At 56.2% G+C, this 13,044-nt stretch overlaps 1 protein-coding gene across 1 annotated transcript; it reads left to right on the top strand.

The window, feature by feature from the left end:
- The first annotated feature begins 2,326 nt into the window (after positions 1–2,326).
- On the top strand, positions 2,327–12,768 carry cnk (connector enhancer of ksr). The gene is made up of 10 exons (XM_037218558.1): positions 2,327–2,618; positions 3,872–3,951; positions 5,565–5,734; positions 6,772–6,965; positions 7,810–7,978; positions 9,408–9,485; positions 10,483–10,611; positions 11,256–11,482; positions 12,183–12,332; positions 12,711–12,768. The coding sequence occupies exons 2-10, from the start codon at positions 3,894–3,896 to the stop codon at positions 12,766–12,768; spliced, it is 1,233 nt and encodes a 410-aa protein (XP_037074453.1). The 5' UTR covers positions 2,327–2,618; positions 3,872–3,893.
- The last annotated feature ends 276 nt before the right edge of the window (positions 12,769–13,044 follow it).

The raw sequence follows: 13,044 nt of genomic DNA on the forward strand, positions 1-13,044 counted from the left end.
AGAGAATCAACTGCCGCTTGGCATAAGAGTTTCTACGAGACCTAAGAATCAGTAGCGTCAATATCACGTTGGGGTAATGGGGAGCAAAACCGTCTCGGCTGAGATTCGACGAAAAAACAAAACAAAATAAAAAAACGGCCGAATATAAAATAGTTTGCCTCCAATGCTTCAGGTTCCCCCTCTCTTAAGGAAATCATTTTGAGGCTGCATGGTCAAGTAACTCAGCTGCACCCTCCATGGCGACGTTGCTACGAAGAGGGGATCAAAGAAGATAGTGTTCATCTGATGGCAAACTTTTCCGACGCTTTTGTAATGTTAAAACCAAAAATATTGGGAGCGGGGTCAAACCAGCAATGGGAGTGAGGGTGAGGGTGGATGGGGGGGGGGGGGAGAGGGCTGACCCTTACAAAATAATGGAAACGACTCCAGTATGGATGAATATGCAAGAACACCACGGGAAAGGGTTAAAACAACAGCGCATAACGGGAGCATGCTTTTCCGAAAATCTTCGGCATCCGGAAGGCTCCCCTAATGTGGAAGCTTGGCGAGGTAGTCCCGACCTTCAAGAAGGATAACCAACAATCCCCAGCGAGCTACCGCCCTGTGAGCCTCACTGCAATTGCTTCCAAAATGCTCGAAACTTTCGTCCGTGATGCCCTACTTAATCAGTTATCGGAGTCTGGACTTCTTCATGCAGCCCGACATGGGTTTCTCCCAAAGCGGTCCTGTATTACCCAGCTGTTAAAGGTCATGGAGGATTGGAGCGCCGCGATAGACGATGGAGAGCCGGTGGACGTGGCGTACCTGGACTTCGGCAAAGCCTTTGATTCCGTGCCTCATAACCGTCTGCTCTCCAAGCTTCATGCTTGCGCTGTGAGAGGTAATTTGCTACGCTGGATCAGGGTTTTTCTTACCCACCGGATGCAGAGAGTGCGGGTCCAGGGCCCGAAGTCGGACTGGGCCAACGTCATCAGCGGCATCCCGGGATCAGTACTTGGGTCACCGCTGTTCATAATTTTCGTGAACGATCTGCCAGAACAAGTGCGAAGCGTGGTCAAGATGTTTGCGGATGACCTGGCCAAGTGGTCAGAGGAGTGGCTGCTCTCCTTTAGTGCAGCAAAGTGCAAAATAATGCACATCGGGAACTGCAACTCCAGGCTGACCTACTTCTTGGACAATGCCGAAATCGCGGTCGAGTCCACCGAGAAGGACCCCGAGATCTTCGTGGATTACCGGCTCCAGTTCCACGTGCAGACGGCGGAAGCGATCTCCAAGGCCAACCAGATGCTTGCGGCCGTGAGGCGGTCTTTTGGCAACATCGATGCTCGCAGGTTGCCATTGCCCTTTAAGATCTTAGTACGTCCGTACTTAGAGTGTGGCAACGTCATCTGAGCCCCGTTCGGCGAACTGGACCAGGAGCGGCTGGAACGGGTTCAGCGACGAGCTACCCGGGTTGTTTATGAAGTGAGGCGCCAGCCATACCCTGAGAGGCTCAGACTCCTTCAGTTACCCTCGCTGTACGATCGTCGTTGTAGGGGAGGCATGGTAACAGTGTACCAGCTGTTTCACGGAGGCATGTCGCTGTCGGAAGAGGAGTTCCTGACAAGGCACAACTCGGAGGTGACGAGATAACACCAATGGAAGCCCAGAAAACCTCGAGCTAGGACTCTCGTTCGTCGTAACTCGTTCAACACGCGGGTTGTCAACGACTGCAACGCTCTTCCACACCCGGTCGTGTCGTCAACGTCAGTTGAACAGTTCAAGTCTAGGCTTGATATGCACTGGGCTGACATCATGTACGACTCCCACACTGAATCTTCTCATGATTTGAGACTGTTTGGTTACCAGACCAGTTGCCTGTCGAGACCGGGACCTACAGGCCTAGTGGCCTTTTATAATTCCCTATCACCATAAGGTAAGGTAAGGTATAGCGATGCTCTGCTTCAGCAAACACGTTCCAGAAAACACCGCCTCATGTCGGCAATTTCAAACATGTCAAGTGAGTCAGGCCATCCGCTACAATGGCAGTTCTTGCACGGCCAGTTTGGCAACGACATGTCATGAGGACATTCCATAACGTAAAGAAACGATGACGTATAAGAAACATATTTACTAAACAATGAAGTTTTGTCGTCTAGAGCAGCCTCTTACCCTCAAAGGTAAGCCGAGAGTTAAAAGTGGGTTTATTTCACGATAACCTTTTTTGCCTCAATGTCTTCAAATGTGGAATATCGCTACCGTAACACAGATGCCAGTGTTTCAGCACCTGCACAGACCGGTTTCGTTATTGACCCGCCACAAATGTCACGGACGTCTGTGAGCCGGATGAAAAGTGTGTGGGTGTGTTGTGCAGCATAACTAGTATAGGTGGATTAACGGGCGGTTGCTACCGGGGAACCACGGGGTGTGAAGAGACATGTAAACCCATGTGACACTGTTACGTTCGGCTGGTTTCGAAATCGCGTGCTCAGTCAACATTTCAGCCGTCTAACTGCGTTGTAAGGGGCCCCGGTACGTGCTCACCTGCATAATTTATGCGGGGTGTGGCACATCGGTGCAGATTCCGCAGCGCAGCGCAAAATCGTCTGGTTTCCTCCCGCGTGAGCTGCAACATTCTGGTGAGTGCTTTTTAGTTTTGCTATTTCTGTTCATAAATAGCCACTGGGTGAGACAGCAATGCCAGTGAGTTTCTAGGAAACAAACTGTTGGATCAGACACTGCCATCTGGGTCTTTTACCTGGTGCTTTTCCAAATGGTAAGACATGAAGATTTTACTTCAGAGGTCAGCCCACAATAAGGTTAAATCCATGATGTATCAATATTCTGTAGCAATTACTAATCATTGGTCAGCAATTCCTGCTCCCCATTTCTTATATCACATACCATTCCAAAAAACCCAACCACTCTGCTGGATACATACATGTCTGTGGTATTCAAATTAAGGTTATTTGACAAATGTGTTGTAGGATTTTTGCCAGAAATGAAATTTGAAGTATTATAAATGCTTGAAATATTGGCATTTAGCGCTGACATGGTAATATGCATGAAACTCTGAGCTCTCAGATTTAATGCTATTCAATGACATTGTTGCTTCAACTAACATTTATTTGTCAAACTCTGGCATCCAAAGAAACCATTGGATAAGAGCATAAAAGCTAGGAGATACATTCCCACAGACAAATTGACTTGAAATGGCTGTCACCTTCAAATTTCCTGCTAAAAATGAGCAATATTTGTGAGAATATCTTGCAAAGGGTATTTCATCACATGCTCACAAAAAGAGTGAAATTGCATGGCTAACATAATCAGAAAATTGCATTGGAGGCACATAATCCTATGGCCCCATTGGCATTACCAAAAGATGTCTTTAAAAAATTGGTCTAATTGGGGGGGGGGGGGGGGGAAACACACACAAGATCAACCTTGACATATACCATCTTTTGGTGTGCATGACAGCTAGGCAAATATACAATTATGGATCACCTAGTGATGGTGCTCCTCACCCCCCCCCCCCCTATCCTGAAGGATGACAATACCTTTTTTCTAGAGATCTTGTTTATGTAGTGTGACTGTCTCAAGTGTCTTGGCTGTGACACACTCTACAATACATTGTTAAAAGTCCCCAGGAACTGGCAAGTGTATTTATGGTATGCCTACCAAGCTGAGAGCTTATTTATGAAAGTTGTCCATAGACACTCTTTAAAACATCTCTCTGTGTAAGTGATCAAGATGCCTCTGTGGTAAAGATACCCTGTAATAATGCTGTAGGTGCTGTATGGTGTAAAAACCTTTGCCAGGTAGCTCTGTAATGTACAGTTATCATTATAATATTTTTGTCGAAGTGTGCTGTTACTTCTGGATGTATTTTCAGGTGTCTGTTTTCAACACGTGCCATGGCATATGTAAATGTTGCTTCCTGGAGCAATGACCAGGTGGCAGAATGGATTAAAGGTGAGTTGAAATGAAAGCATTATTCTATAAGAACATATGTAGGCCACATGCTCATCAGCACTGTTTGCTCAGTCAGTCAGAGTGCATGGATTCAGATCCTGGAGTCAGGTGCCTTTACATTTTTCTAAGTGTTCACTTTTTATCCCAGGCTGAGACAACCTGAGGCCTGTAGTATTGCATGCACTGAAACAGCATGCTAAGTTTTTCCGCGAAGTCCTGGTGTTGACCCAGAATTTCATGGTTGGATGATGGCATCAGAATTTTATAGTGTATGCAACTAGCATTCTAGATTCACTCAATAATACCTTAGCTATTTTATGCAGAAGGATGTACATACTTAATGTGCAATCGGTATAAAATGTTGTTGTGCATTACAGTGTGAGGGATGACATGCCATTTAACCCTCACACTGATATAGAGGAGAGTCGTTGCGACCCCTAAGGTTTTTTAGGATACCTCTCCAGCATGTTATGTGATTGGGCCCATATCCTCAGCAGCCTATAGAGCCATCCATTGTGCATGTTTTGACACCAAAAAGGTCTTTCCTGGCTTTTGTGGTTTCGGGGCAGCGGCGGTTTTTGAGAAACACTGCACGGCGATCTATGGCCGACATGGCGGTGGGCGACAACTGAGGATACGGCCGCGGAGCGCGCGCGGCGGACCAACATTATTACATCGACACAGCCATATATCATAAACATATGCCCAAAACACATATAAATATGCCCAATTGTACTCAGAATTTAACGAGCGCACTTGTTTGGGTTTGCTGTGGCTAGGAGTTATGGTTTCGTATGTGTGATGTTGTGACTACGAAAAGTTGTAATTCTCCGGAAAATTTCACCTTTAATCTGGCATAATGGGCCCAATTTTTGATGACATACAAATTCATACCAATCGCAAGAACCTTCTGGCTCTCGGGCCCTCCAAAACTCTAACCATCTTACCCTCTGACCATCTGACCACTTCACCTCTTGCTCTTCTGACCCCCTGCCCCTCTAACCATCTAACCCTTTGACCACCTCATCTCCCGCCCCTCTGACCCCCTGCCCATCTAATCATCTAACCCTCTGACACCCTGCCCTTCTAATCATCTGTCCCTCTGCTCCTCTGTGCCCTCTGACCCAAGCCCCTCTGGCTTGCTGCCCATCTAAACATCTAAGCCTCTGACCCTCTGACCCCCTGCCCCCCTGCCCCTCTGACTTTCCATCCCTCTGACCCCCTGTCCCTCTAAACATTTAACCCCCTGACCCTCTGCCCCCTACCCCTCTAACCTTCTGCCCCCTGACCCCCTGTCCCTCTAAACATTTAACCATCTGACCCTTTGAACCCCTGCCCCTCTAACCTTCTGCCCCTCTGACCCCTGCCCCTCTAACTCTCTAACCTCCAGACCCTCTGACCCCCTGCCCCTCTAACCTTCTGCCCCTTTGACCCCCTACCCCTCTTAACAACATCTAACCCTCTGACCCTCTGACCCCCTGCCCCTCTAACCTTCTTCTCCCCTGATTTCTGCCCCTCTGACTCCTTGCCCATCTAACCCTCTAACCCTCTGACCCCCTGCCCCTCTAACCCTCTGCCCCTCCGCCCCTCTGACCAGTATCCACCTCTGTCAGGTCTGTCGGACCACGAAGCGATGCAGCAGTACGCGCGGCACCTGCAGGCGGCCGAGATCAGCGGCTCGCGGCTACTGCAGCTGCGCGCCGGTGACCTGCGCGAGCTCAGCATCAGTCGCGTCGGCCACCAGGAGATCATCCTGGCTGCCATCGCTCGCCTGCAGACGCTGGTCAGCCTCCCCCCCCCCCCCCTCCCCCGGCTGCCGACGGCACGCCACTAACACACGCCGTCATTGACACGCTGTCACTGACATGCTGTCACTGACGTACTGTCTCTGTCATGCTGTCTTTGACATGTCTCTGACATGCTGTCAATGACACACTGACTGATATGCTGTGTCTGTCACTGTCGTCATTGACACGCTGCCACTGACACGCTGCCACTGACACGCTGCCACTGACACGCTGCTACGAGCACGCTGTCACCGACACACTGTCACTCACTGGCATGCTGTTTTTCACTGACATACTGTCACTGATGTACTCTTGCTGTCACACTGCTGCTATCACACTGTCAGTCTCAGTGTGACAGTGTGATAGCGACATGCTGTCGCTATCACACTGTCTCTGACATTGCCAGCGAGTCCAGCAGGGCAGGTGCGGTTGGTGCGGCGACTAGTCTTGGTGGCCTCCATGAAAATAACGGGCTTTTGGAATCACACACCCAGTGTTAATCTGATGCGCGATTTTCGGTGTCCACCCGATGCCACGTAGTACATTAGCAGAACAAACAGGCCCTTGGGAGTGCTTTTAACGTCATTTTACATCATATTGGTACAGTTATTTGTGACCTGCGGAAATAAATCGCCAATGGGGGTGTTTACCATGGTAATAGCAGAGTGACCCATCTGCTCAGTGTCATGAGAGGCTACCTGTGTGCAGGTGCCTGTTCTGACTGTGTCTGTGCTGACTGGTGCTGTGCAGACTGTGCTAAGCTGACTGTGCTGTGCTGACTGTGCTGTGCTGACTGTGTTGTACTGACTGTACTGTGCTGCCTGTGCCTGTGTTGAATATGCTGTGCTGACTGTGCTGTGCTGCCTGTGCCTGTGGTGAATATGCTGTGCTGCCTGTGGCTGTGTTGAATATGCTGTGCTGACTTTGCTTTGCTGACTTGTGCTGTGCTGGCTGTGCTGTGCTGACTGTGCTGCGCTGACTGTGCTGCGCTAACTGTGCCCGTGCTGACCCGCCCCGCCCTTGTCGCCGGCAGCACTTCACGCTCAACTCGGAGAACCTGCAGCAGCTGGCCATGCGGCTGTGCAGCAAGACGCGCAGCCTGCACAGCCAGCTGTGCCACGAGCCGGTCTCGGCCGGCGGCGCCCTGCAGCGCGTCACCGTGCCCATCCTGGAGGCCGTCACCGACGCCATGACCTCCGTCAAGGACATCATCTCCTGGCTCAACACGTCAGTGCAGGGCCTGCGCGGCGCCCACGCGGGCGGCGCCGAACCAGCGGCGGGCTGCTGGTGTTGATCTGGTCTCCTCGGGCTTGCGTTGTCGCTGGGTGGGGACCTTTCCACCTGAGCGGTGCTAGTGGAGCCTTCCTGAGACCTGTTTTATGAAGATGAATTGCGCCTTTTTGATTTGCGTAGGTTTGGATGCACGTATTGGAATCTAATCAAACCTTTGAATTCGTCAATGACTCCGATGCCAGAACCTGAAGTAAAACGGACCTGTTACGACACAAGCTTACACCTTACGATTTAAAAACACCGTCACCTGATTGACCCGATCACCCCGGTTGGGATTGGAGGGGGGGGGGGGAGGGGGGATTTTGAGCGATAAGCAGATATGCTGGTGACTGACTACAGTCTTTTTAGCCATTGATTTGTGAAAATGCAAAAGGCATTATTTAAGTTGCAAGTTGGAACAATGATGTGCAATATGTAGGTGGTTTGTTTTGTGATGCGGCTTTTTCGTGCCGAGGTACAGGTATGCGAGTGCGTGTATTGCAGGGCCTCGCTTTTCGTCACGCCCCGTGTATTGTGGCTGAGCCTGCCACGCCGCCGGCAGCTCGCATGTGTAACCCAGCGCACCACTGCCTGTGCCTGTGGCGTTCGACGACCTCCAGCGGCAGATCACGCCTACCCCTTACCGAAGCCCCCTGACGTGGCGCGAGGCACGCGCTTCTCACTGGTGACCACGCTCGGCTAACCGGCGGTAGCGCCCCGGCCGCCGGACTGTGTGTGCCGCCAACGGGACGACACCGGGCGTCGGCTGGCACTGGCAGCTCTGTGCTGGGGCCGGCAGGGCGCCGTTCGACGGCCAGGACGTGTTCACCGAGATCAAGTCACGCATCCTCGAGCCCAGCATCAAGCTCGTGATCAACGCCCAGCGGGACAGCTTCGCCGTGCGGCCCGTGGACGGCATCATGGCCGCGTCCAAACAGCTGGCGGACGTCTGCGACTCGGTGATACAGGTGCGCGCTGGGGGGGGAGGGGGGGGGGGCTTCTGATGGCCAACACCTCGGGGGGGGGGGGGGGACTGGGCCATACAGGTGCGTTGTTGAGCGCGGTGCCCTCCGGCGGCCAGCCCCGGGAGACTGGGCCATGCAGGTGCGTCGTTGAGCGCGGCGCCCTCTGGCGGCCAGCGCCGGGGGGACTGGGTCGTACGGGTGCGCCGGCGGGCCTGGTCAGCGTCCTCTGAGATCCGACGGGCGAGAGGGGATGACTGGGTCCCCGGCCGCCGGCTGGGTCTTCACACCCGCCGCCCTGCACTGTGAGCGGGCTGACGGGGCCGGGCTGGTGCGACTCCGGCTTGGATGGGTACTGACTGCGTGGCGGTGGTCGGAGCGAGGCGCGGTGTTTACCGAACTATGGGGCGGCGGGGCCTGCGGCTGCGTGCAGGTGTTCCGGTCCGCCCAGCCCTGAGGCTACGACATAGTGAGCGCTTCTCCGGAGCCTGGCGTAGCTGGGCATGGACGCATCGTGACGAGCGCACAGCGCATGTCACGAGGCGTCACACTAACAGTGCGTGACGTCACACGCACTGTGTGACGTCACAGGTCCACTGACGGGCTGCTGTTACGGCCGGTTAGTCGGCTGCAGTCTGGAAGTCTGACGGCCTGCTCCGACGGCCGGCGAGTTGGCTACAGTCTGGGAGAGTGACGGACTGGTCTTGCGGCCGGCGAGCCGGCTGCAGTCTGGGAGTCTGACGGGCTGCTCCGGCTGCCGGCTAGTCGGCTGCAGTCTGGAAGACTGACCGGCTGGTCTTGTGGCTGGCGAGTCGGCTGCAGTCTGGGAGTCTGACGGGCTGCTCCGGCTGCCGGCTAGTCGACTGCAGTCTGGAAGACTGACGGGCTGCTCCGGCCGCCGGCTGGTCAGCTGCAGTTTGGAAGCCTGAGGAGCTCTTCCGGCGACCCGCGAGTCGGCTGCAGTCTGGGAGTCTGACGGGCTGCTCCGGCGGCCGGCGAGTCGGCTGCAGTCTGGGAGTCTGACGACGCCAGCCGGTGCGCGGGGGCGGATCACGCTTACCAGTGTCGCGGCGCTGTTGCTGTCCTCGGCCAGCTTGCTCCATACCATCGGGCTCATGCGTAACGGAGGATTAGCGGTGCCGGCACTAGGTTGTAGTCTCAAGGTCGGGAGGCCATAGCTGTCATGGTATCGCGTCACCTCGTCATCAAAAACGGATTGAGCTCTTTCAGCCGGAAGTGGCACGAGTGCCGCACGCAGCCGTTGGGCAACGGTGTGTTGCGGCTATGCATCAGTAGCCTGCACCAACAGCCTGTGATTACAGGCTGCGGTGTGACATACGGCAGACAAGTGCATATGCGTGCGTGCGTGCGTGCGTGCGTGCGTGTGTGTGTGCAGGCGTGAGCGCGACCGTGACGCGCCGTGGCGCTGCCGCAGGACTGCGCCGACTCGCTGACGCTGCTGCCCGCCCCTCTGCTCATCATGACCATCAAGCGCAAGCCGGACGAGCCGCTGGTGAGTGGCGGCCGGACGTCTGCCGACGTGGCTGCGGAACGCCGTACTTGCTGTCTCGCAATCTTTGCGCTTGCGCATAGATTGTGCAGAGCACGTAGATTGCACACGCGCAGAGCAAGGATTGAGTAACGGTGGTTTTATGTGAAGCTCATTACGAGAGCCTTGGTGGGCTGCTTTTCAGTAGATATATAACTTTTCCAGTTGTCTTCCAGTGGATGTTCATTCCCCCCCCCCCGTCCCCCGAACTGGACTGTCACAGGACCCGTTTGAGGATCAACACTGCCGCTCGTGTCGACCGCGTCGGCGCGCAACTGATCGCACAATGTGCTGTTCAGCTCGCTCTCCGCGCCCCGGAAATGGCGCGATGGTGCGTCCGCCGTGCACTTCCCCCTCCCCCTCGGCCCCCTCCCCGCAAGTCTCACCCGCTCCGAGTCTGAGTCCGCGTTAGCCGTGCGCGCCTGGGCATAAAGATGGCTGGACTTGGAGTCAAAGTGCTAGTGCTAGGCGGGCGTACGTCATATGGGTGCATATGTGGTCCAGGCGTTGGGTGTTGTCAGAACATTCGGTACTTATCTGCCAACATGGGACATGTAAACTCTTTTGAACTGATGGGGGGACTGACACAACACGGCATGCAAACCGCGGCGCATGCATAGGTGCCGCTGACCGGCCATGTGTCACTTGTGTGTCGGCTGTGTCGGCCATTTCGACTGTCCGTGTCGGTGGCGGTGGCCCGGGAGTGCGCCGCTAGCCGGTCGTGTGTCGGCTGTGTCGGCTGTGTCGGCTATGCCGGCTGTGTCGACTGTGTCGGCTGTGTCGACTGTGTCGACTGTGTCGGCTGTGTCGGCAGCGGTGGCCCGGGAGCGCGCCGCTGACCGGTCGTGTGTCGGCTGTGTCAGCTGTCAGCTGTGTCCACTGTGTCAGCTGTGCCGGCTGTGTCGGCAGCGGTAGCCCAGGAGTGTGCCACTGACCTGCCGTGTGTCGGCTGCGTCGGCAGGGTCTGCACATCGTGCGCGCCATCTCGGGCGTACACATCATCACCGGTGTCAAGTTCCAGTCCCCGGCCTACATCTGCGGCAAGCTAGAAGAAGGCGACGAAATCGTCCAGGTCAACTACCAGACGGTGGTATGTAGCTGGTGGGGACCAGTGGACAGGCTACTGCTGGGATGGTGGGTACCAGTAGACAGGCTACTGCTGGGCTGGTGGGGACCAGTGGACAGGCTGCTGCTGGGCTGGTGGGGACCAGTGGACAGGCTGCTGCTGGGCTGGCAGGGGCCAGTGGACAGGCTACTGCTGGGCTGGTGGGGACCAGTGGACAGGCTGCTGCTGGGCTAGTGGGGACCGGTGGACAGGCTACTGCTGGGCTGGCGGGGACCGGTGGACAGGCTACTGCTGGGCTGATGGGGACCAGTGGACAGGCTACTGCTGGGCTGGTGGGGACCAGTAGACAGGCTACTGCTGGGCTGGTGGGGACCAGTGGACAGGCTACTGCTGGGCTGGTGGGGCGGCTGGAGCGTTCGTTTTCAGCGCCGGGCCGGGCACCATAAACGCGAGTGTAATGCTGCTAGGCCAGTGTATTCAATTCGTTACCATGGTTTAAAAACAAATGAGATGGAGGCAATGTGCACCAACGGTCTCCAAACAAACACTTTCATTTAAGGAAAAATAGAGGGCAGGTGGGACCCGGCTTCAGGTCGGGCCCGTGCTCGAGGGACCCCAACGCGCCGGGGCACCAGCTGCACAGCCGTGACGCGCGCCTCTCTCGCCAGGTGGGCTGGCAGCTGGGCAAGGTGATCGACCTGCTGCAGGACACGGAGTTCGGCTCCGAGGTCTACCTCACCGTCAAGAAGCGGCCAAAACACTCCAACCTCATCGACCAGGTGTACTTCAAGCCGTTTCGGCTGCCCAATAAGAAGCGCACGCCGTACCGCTGGAACACGTCGCCCCGGCCCGACCTGCTCGCCTCGCTGCCGAAGATCACGCTGCCGCCCCGGCTGTGAGTACCCTAGCCGCGGCCGAGTACGGCCCCCGCTCACCGCAGCTGCGGCCGAGCACGGCTCTTGCTCACTACAGCTGCGGCCGAGCACGGCTCTCACCGCAGCTGCGGCCGAGCACGGCTCTCGCTCACTACAGCTGCGGCCGAGCACGGCTCTTGCTCACTGCAGCTGCGGCCGAGCACGGCTCTCACCGCAGCTGCGGCCGAGCACGGCTCTCGCTGACTGGGGCTGTGCCGATTCGGCCGGGAGCTCGCCGTCCCAGCTGACACCCTGACAGGCACCTGGCCACCACGCCTAGGCGAGGTCTTATGTAGTTGCATATTCGACGCATTTGTGTGGCAGACGATGCGGGGTTTCATAGATTAAAACTTCAAACAACTGTGGGCTAATATTGGGATTTCGGACTGTTACGTGTGTTGATTTGGCATTGGCATTCGGGAAAGACACATGTTCGTACATCTCAATGTTTCACTATACCTTTGTTGCGCGCGAACCGGTATGTGGAGCCGTCTCCAGGAGCGTCATCTTGCACATGACTGGCGCGCATCTGCGTTTGACTCGACACATGGATATTACTGGCTGGACGCTGTTGCCGCGAGCCGCACATCCGCCGTTTTCGACGCTCGTGGCATATATTCTTGTGCCCTACCGCGCGCTGCCAGCGCCATCTGTGCGTGACCGGCGTGACCTGTGTTTCAGGCCGTCGCCGGAGGTGTGCGTGACCGAGCTGACGCCGCAGCAGTCGAGCGACTCCGACTCGGACGCGTTCCTGGCGGAGCCGGGCGCCGGCGCCGCCTCGCCCACCAGCGTGCGCCACTACCTGCCGAAGCCGCGGCCGACGCTGCAGCGGCGCGCCACCGTCACCGGCGCCAGCCCCACCTCGCGCCGGCCGCCGGCCAGCATCGAGCAGGTGGGGCGTCGCAGCGAGGTCGCACGGCCTGCGCCGCCGCCGGTGTCGCTCCGCACGACCCCGGCACGAACACTGCGCCGGCTCGCAGTGGGTGGGGGGGGGGGGGGGGGGGGGGGAGAAAGGAAGGAGAGCGGTGGTCGGAGGTCGGTGCAGGACTGCAGGGCACAAGTGGTCGGGTGAACTGGGAAGGCTTGGAGAGGGTGACGATCGTGCGGTACGTTGGAAATTATCCCATATTTTGCGATGAAGCGTTGCGATACAATCAAGTGATAATCTCACGATATCGGCAATCACCGACCCGTGCTGCTATAGCCAAGTGGTCAAAAGGTCACAGGAGGCCACACGGGTCGGCTGCAGGCGCACTGGAAGATGTGAGTTTGGTCGCCTGACCTGCGAGGTCCGCTCTCCCGCCGCGGACGCCGGTCAGCACCGTTCGGACCCCACCACAGACCGCTACACTCGTCGCATTTACCCCTCGTCCGTACCAGTCGTCCGGGACTCCGGGGCAGGGCACACAAAATAGCGACGAGTCGCGGTGATAGGCTGGCTCCGGTAGTGTGCCACACGTCCTCCGCTCCTGGCTGCTGTTCCCGGTTGGCTGACACGTGGCCGGTGTGGACGAACCTCGGCGTCCTCGGGGTGTGGGCGTGG

Source organism: Pollicipes pollicipes, unplaced genomic scaffold (assembly GCF_011947565.3).
Source record: "Pollicipes pollicipes isolate AB1234 unplaced genomic scaffold, Ppol_2.1 Scaffold_4219;HRSCAF=4965_pilon_pilon_pilon, whole genome shotgun sequence".
Taxonomy (NCBI): Eukaryota; Metazoa; Arthropoda; class Thecostraca; order Pollicipedomorpha; family Pollicipedidae; genus Pollicipes; species Pollicipes pollicipes.

Bases quoted from the DNA above. Each gene is read 5' to 3' on its own strand.
- cnk (XM_037218558.1), top strand. From the start codon at position 3,894: ATGGCATATGTAAATGTTGCTTCCTGGAGCAATGACCAGGTGGCAGAA. The intron at 7,979-9,407 runs GTGCGCGCTGGG...GCGCTGCCGCAG, and splicing joins TCTGCGACTCGGTGATACAG to GACTGCGCCGACTCGCTGAC. The intron at 10,612-11,255 runs GTATGTAGCTGG...CTCTCTCGCCAG, and splicing joins AGGTCAACTACCAGACGGTG to GTGGGCTGGCAGCTGGGCAA.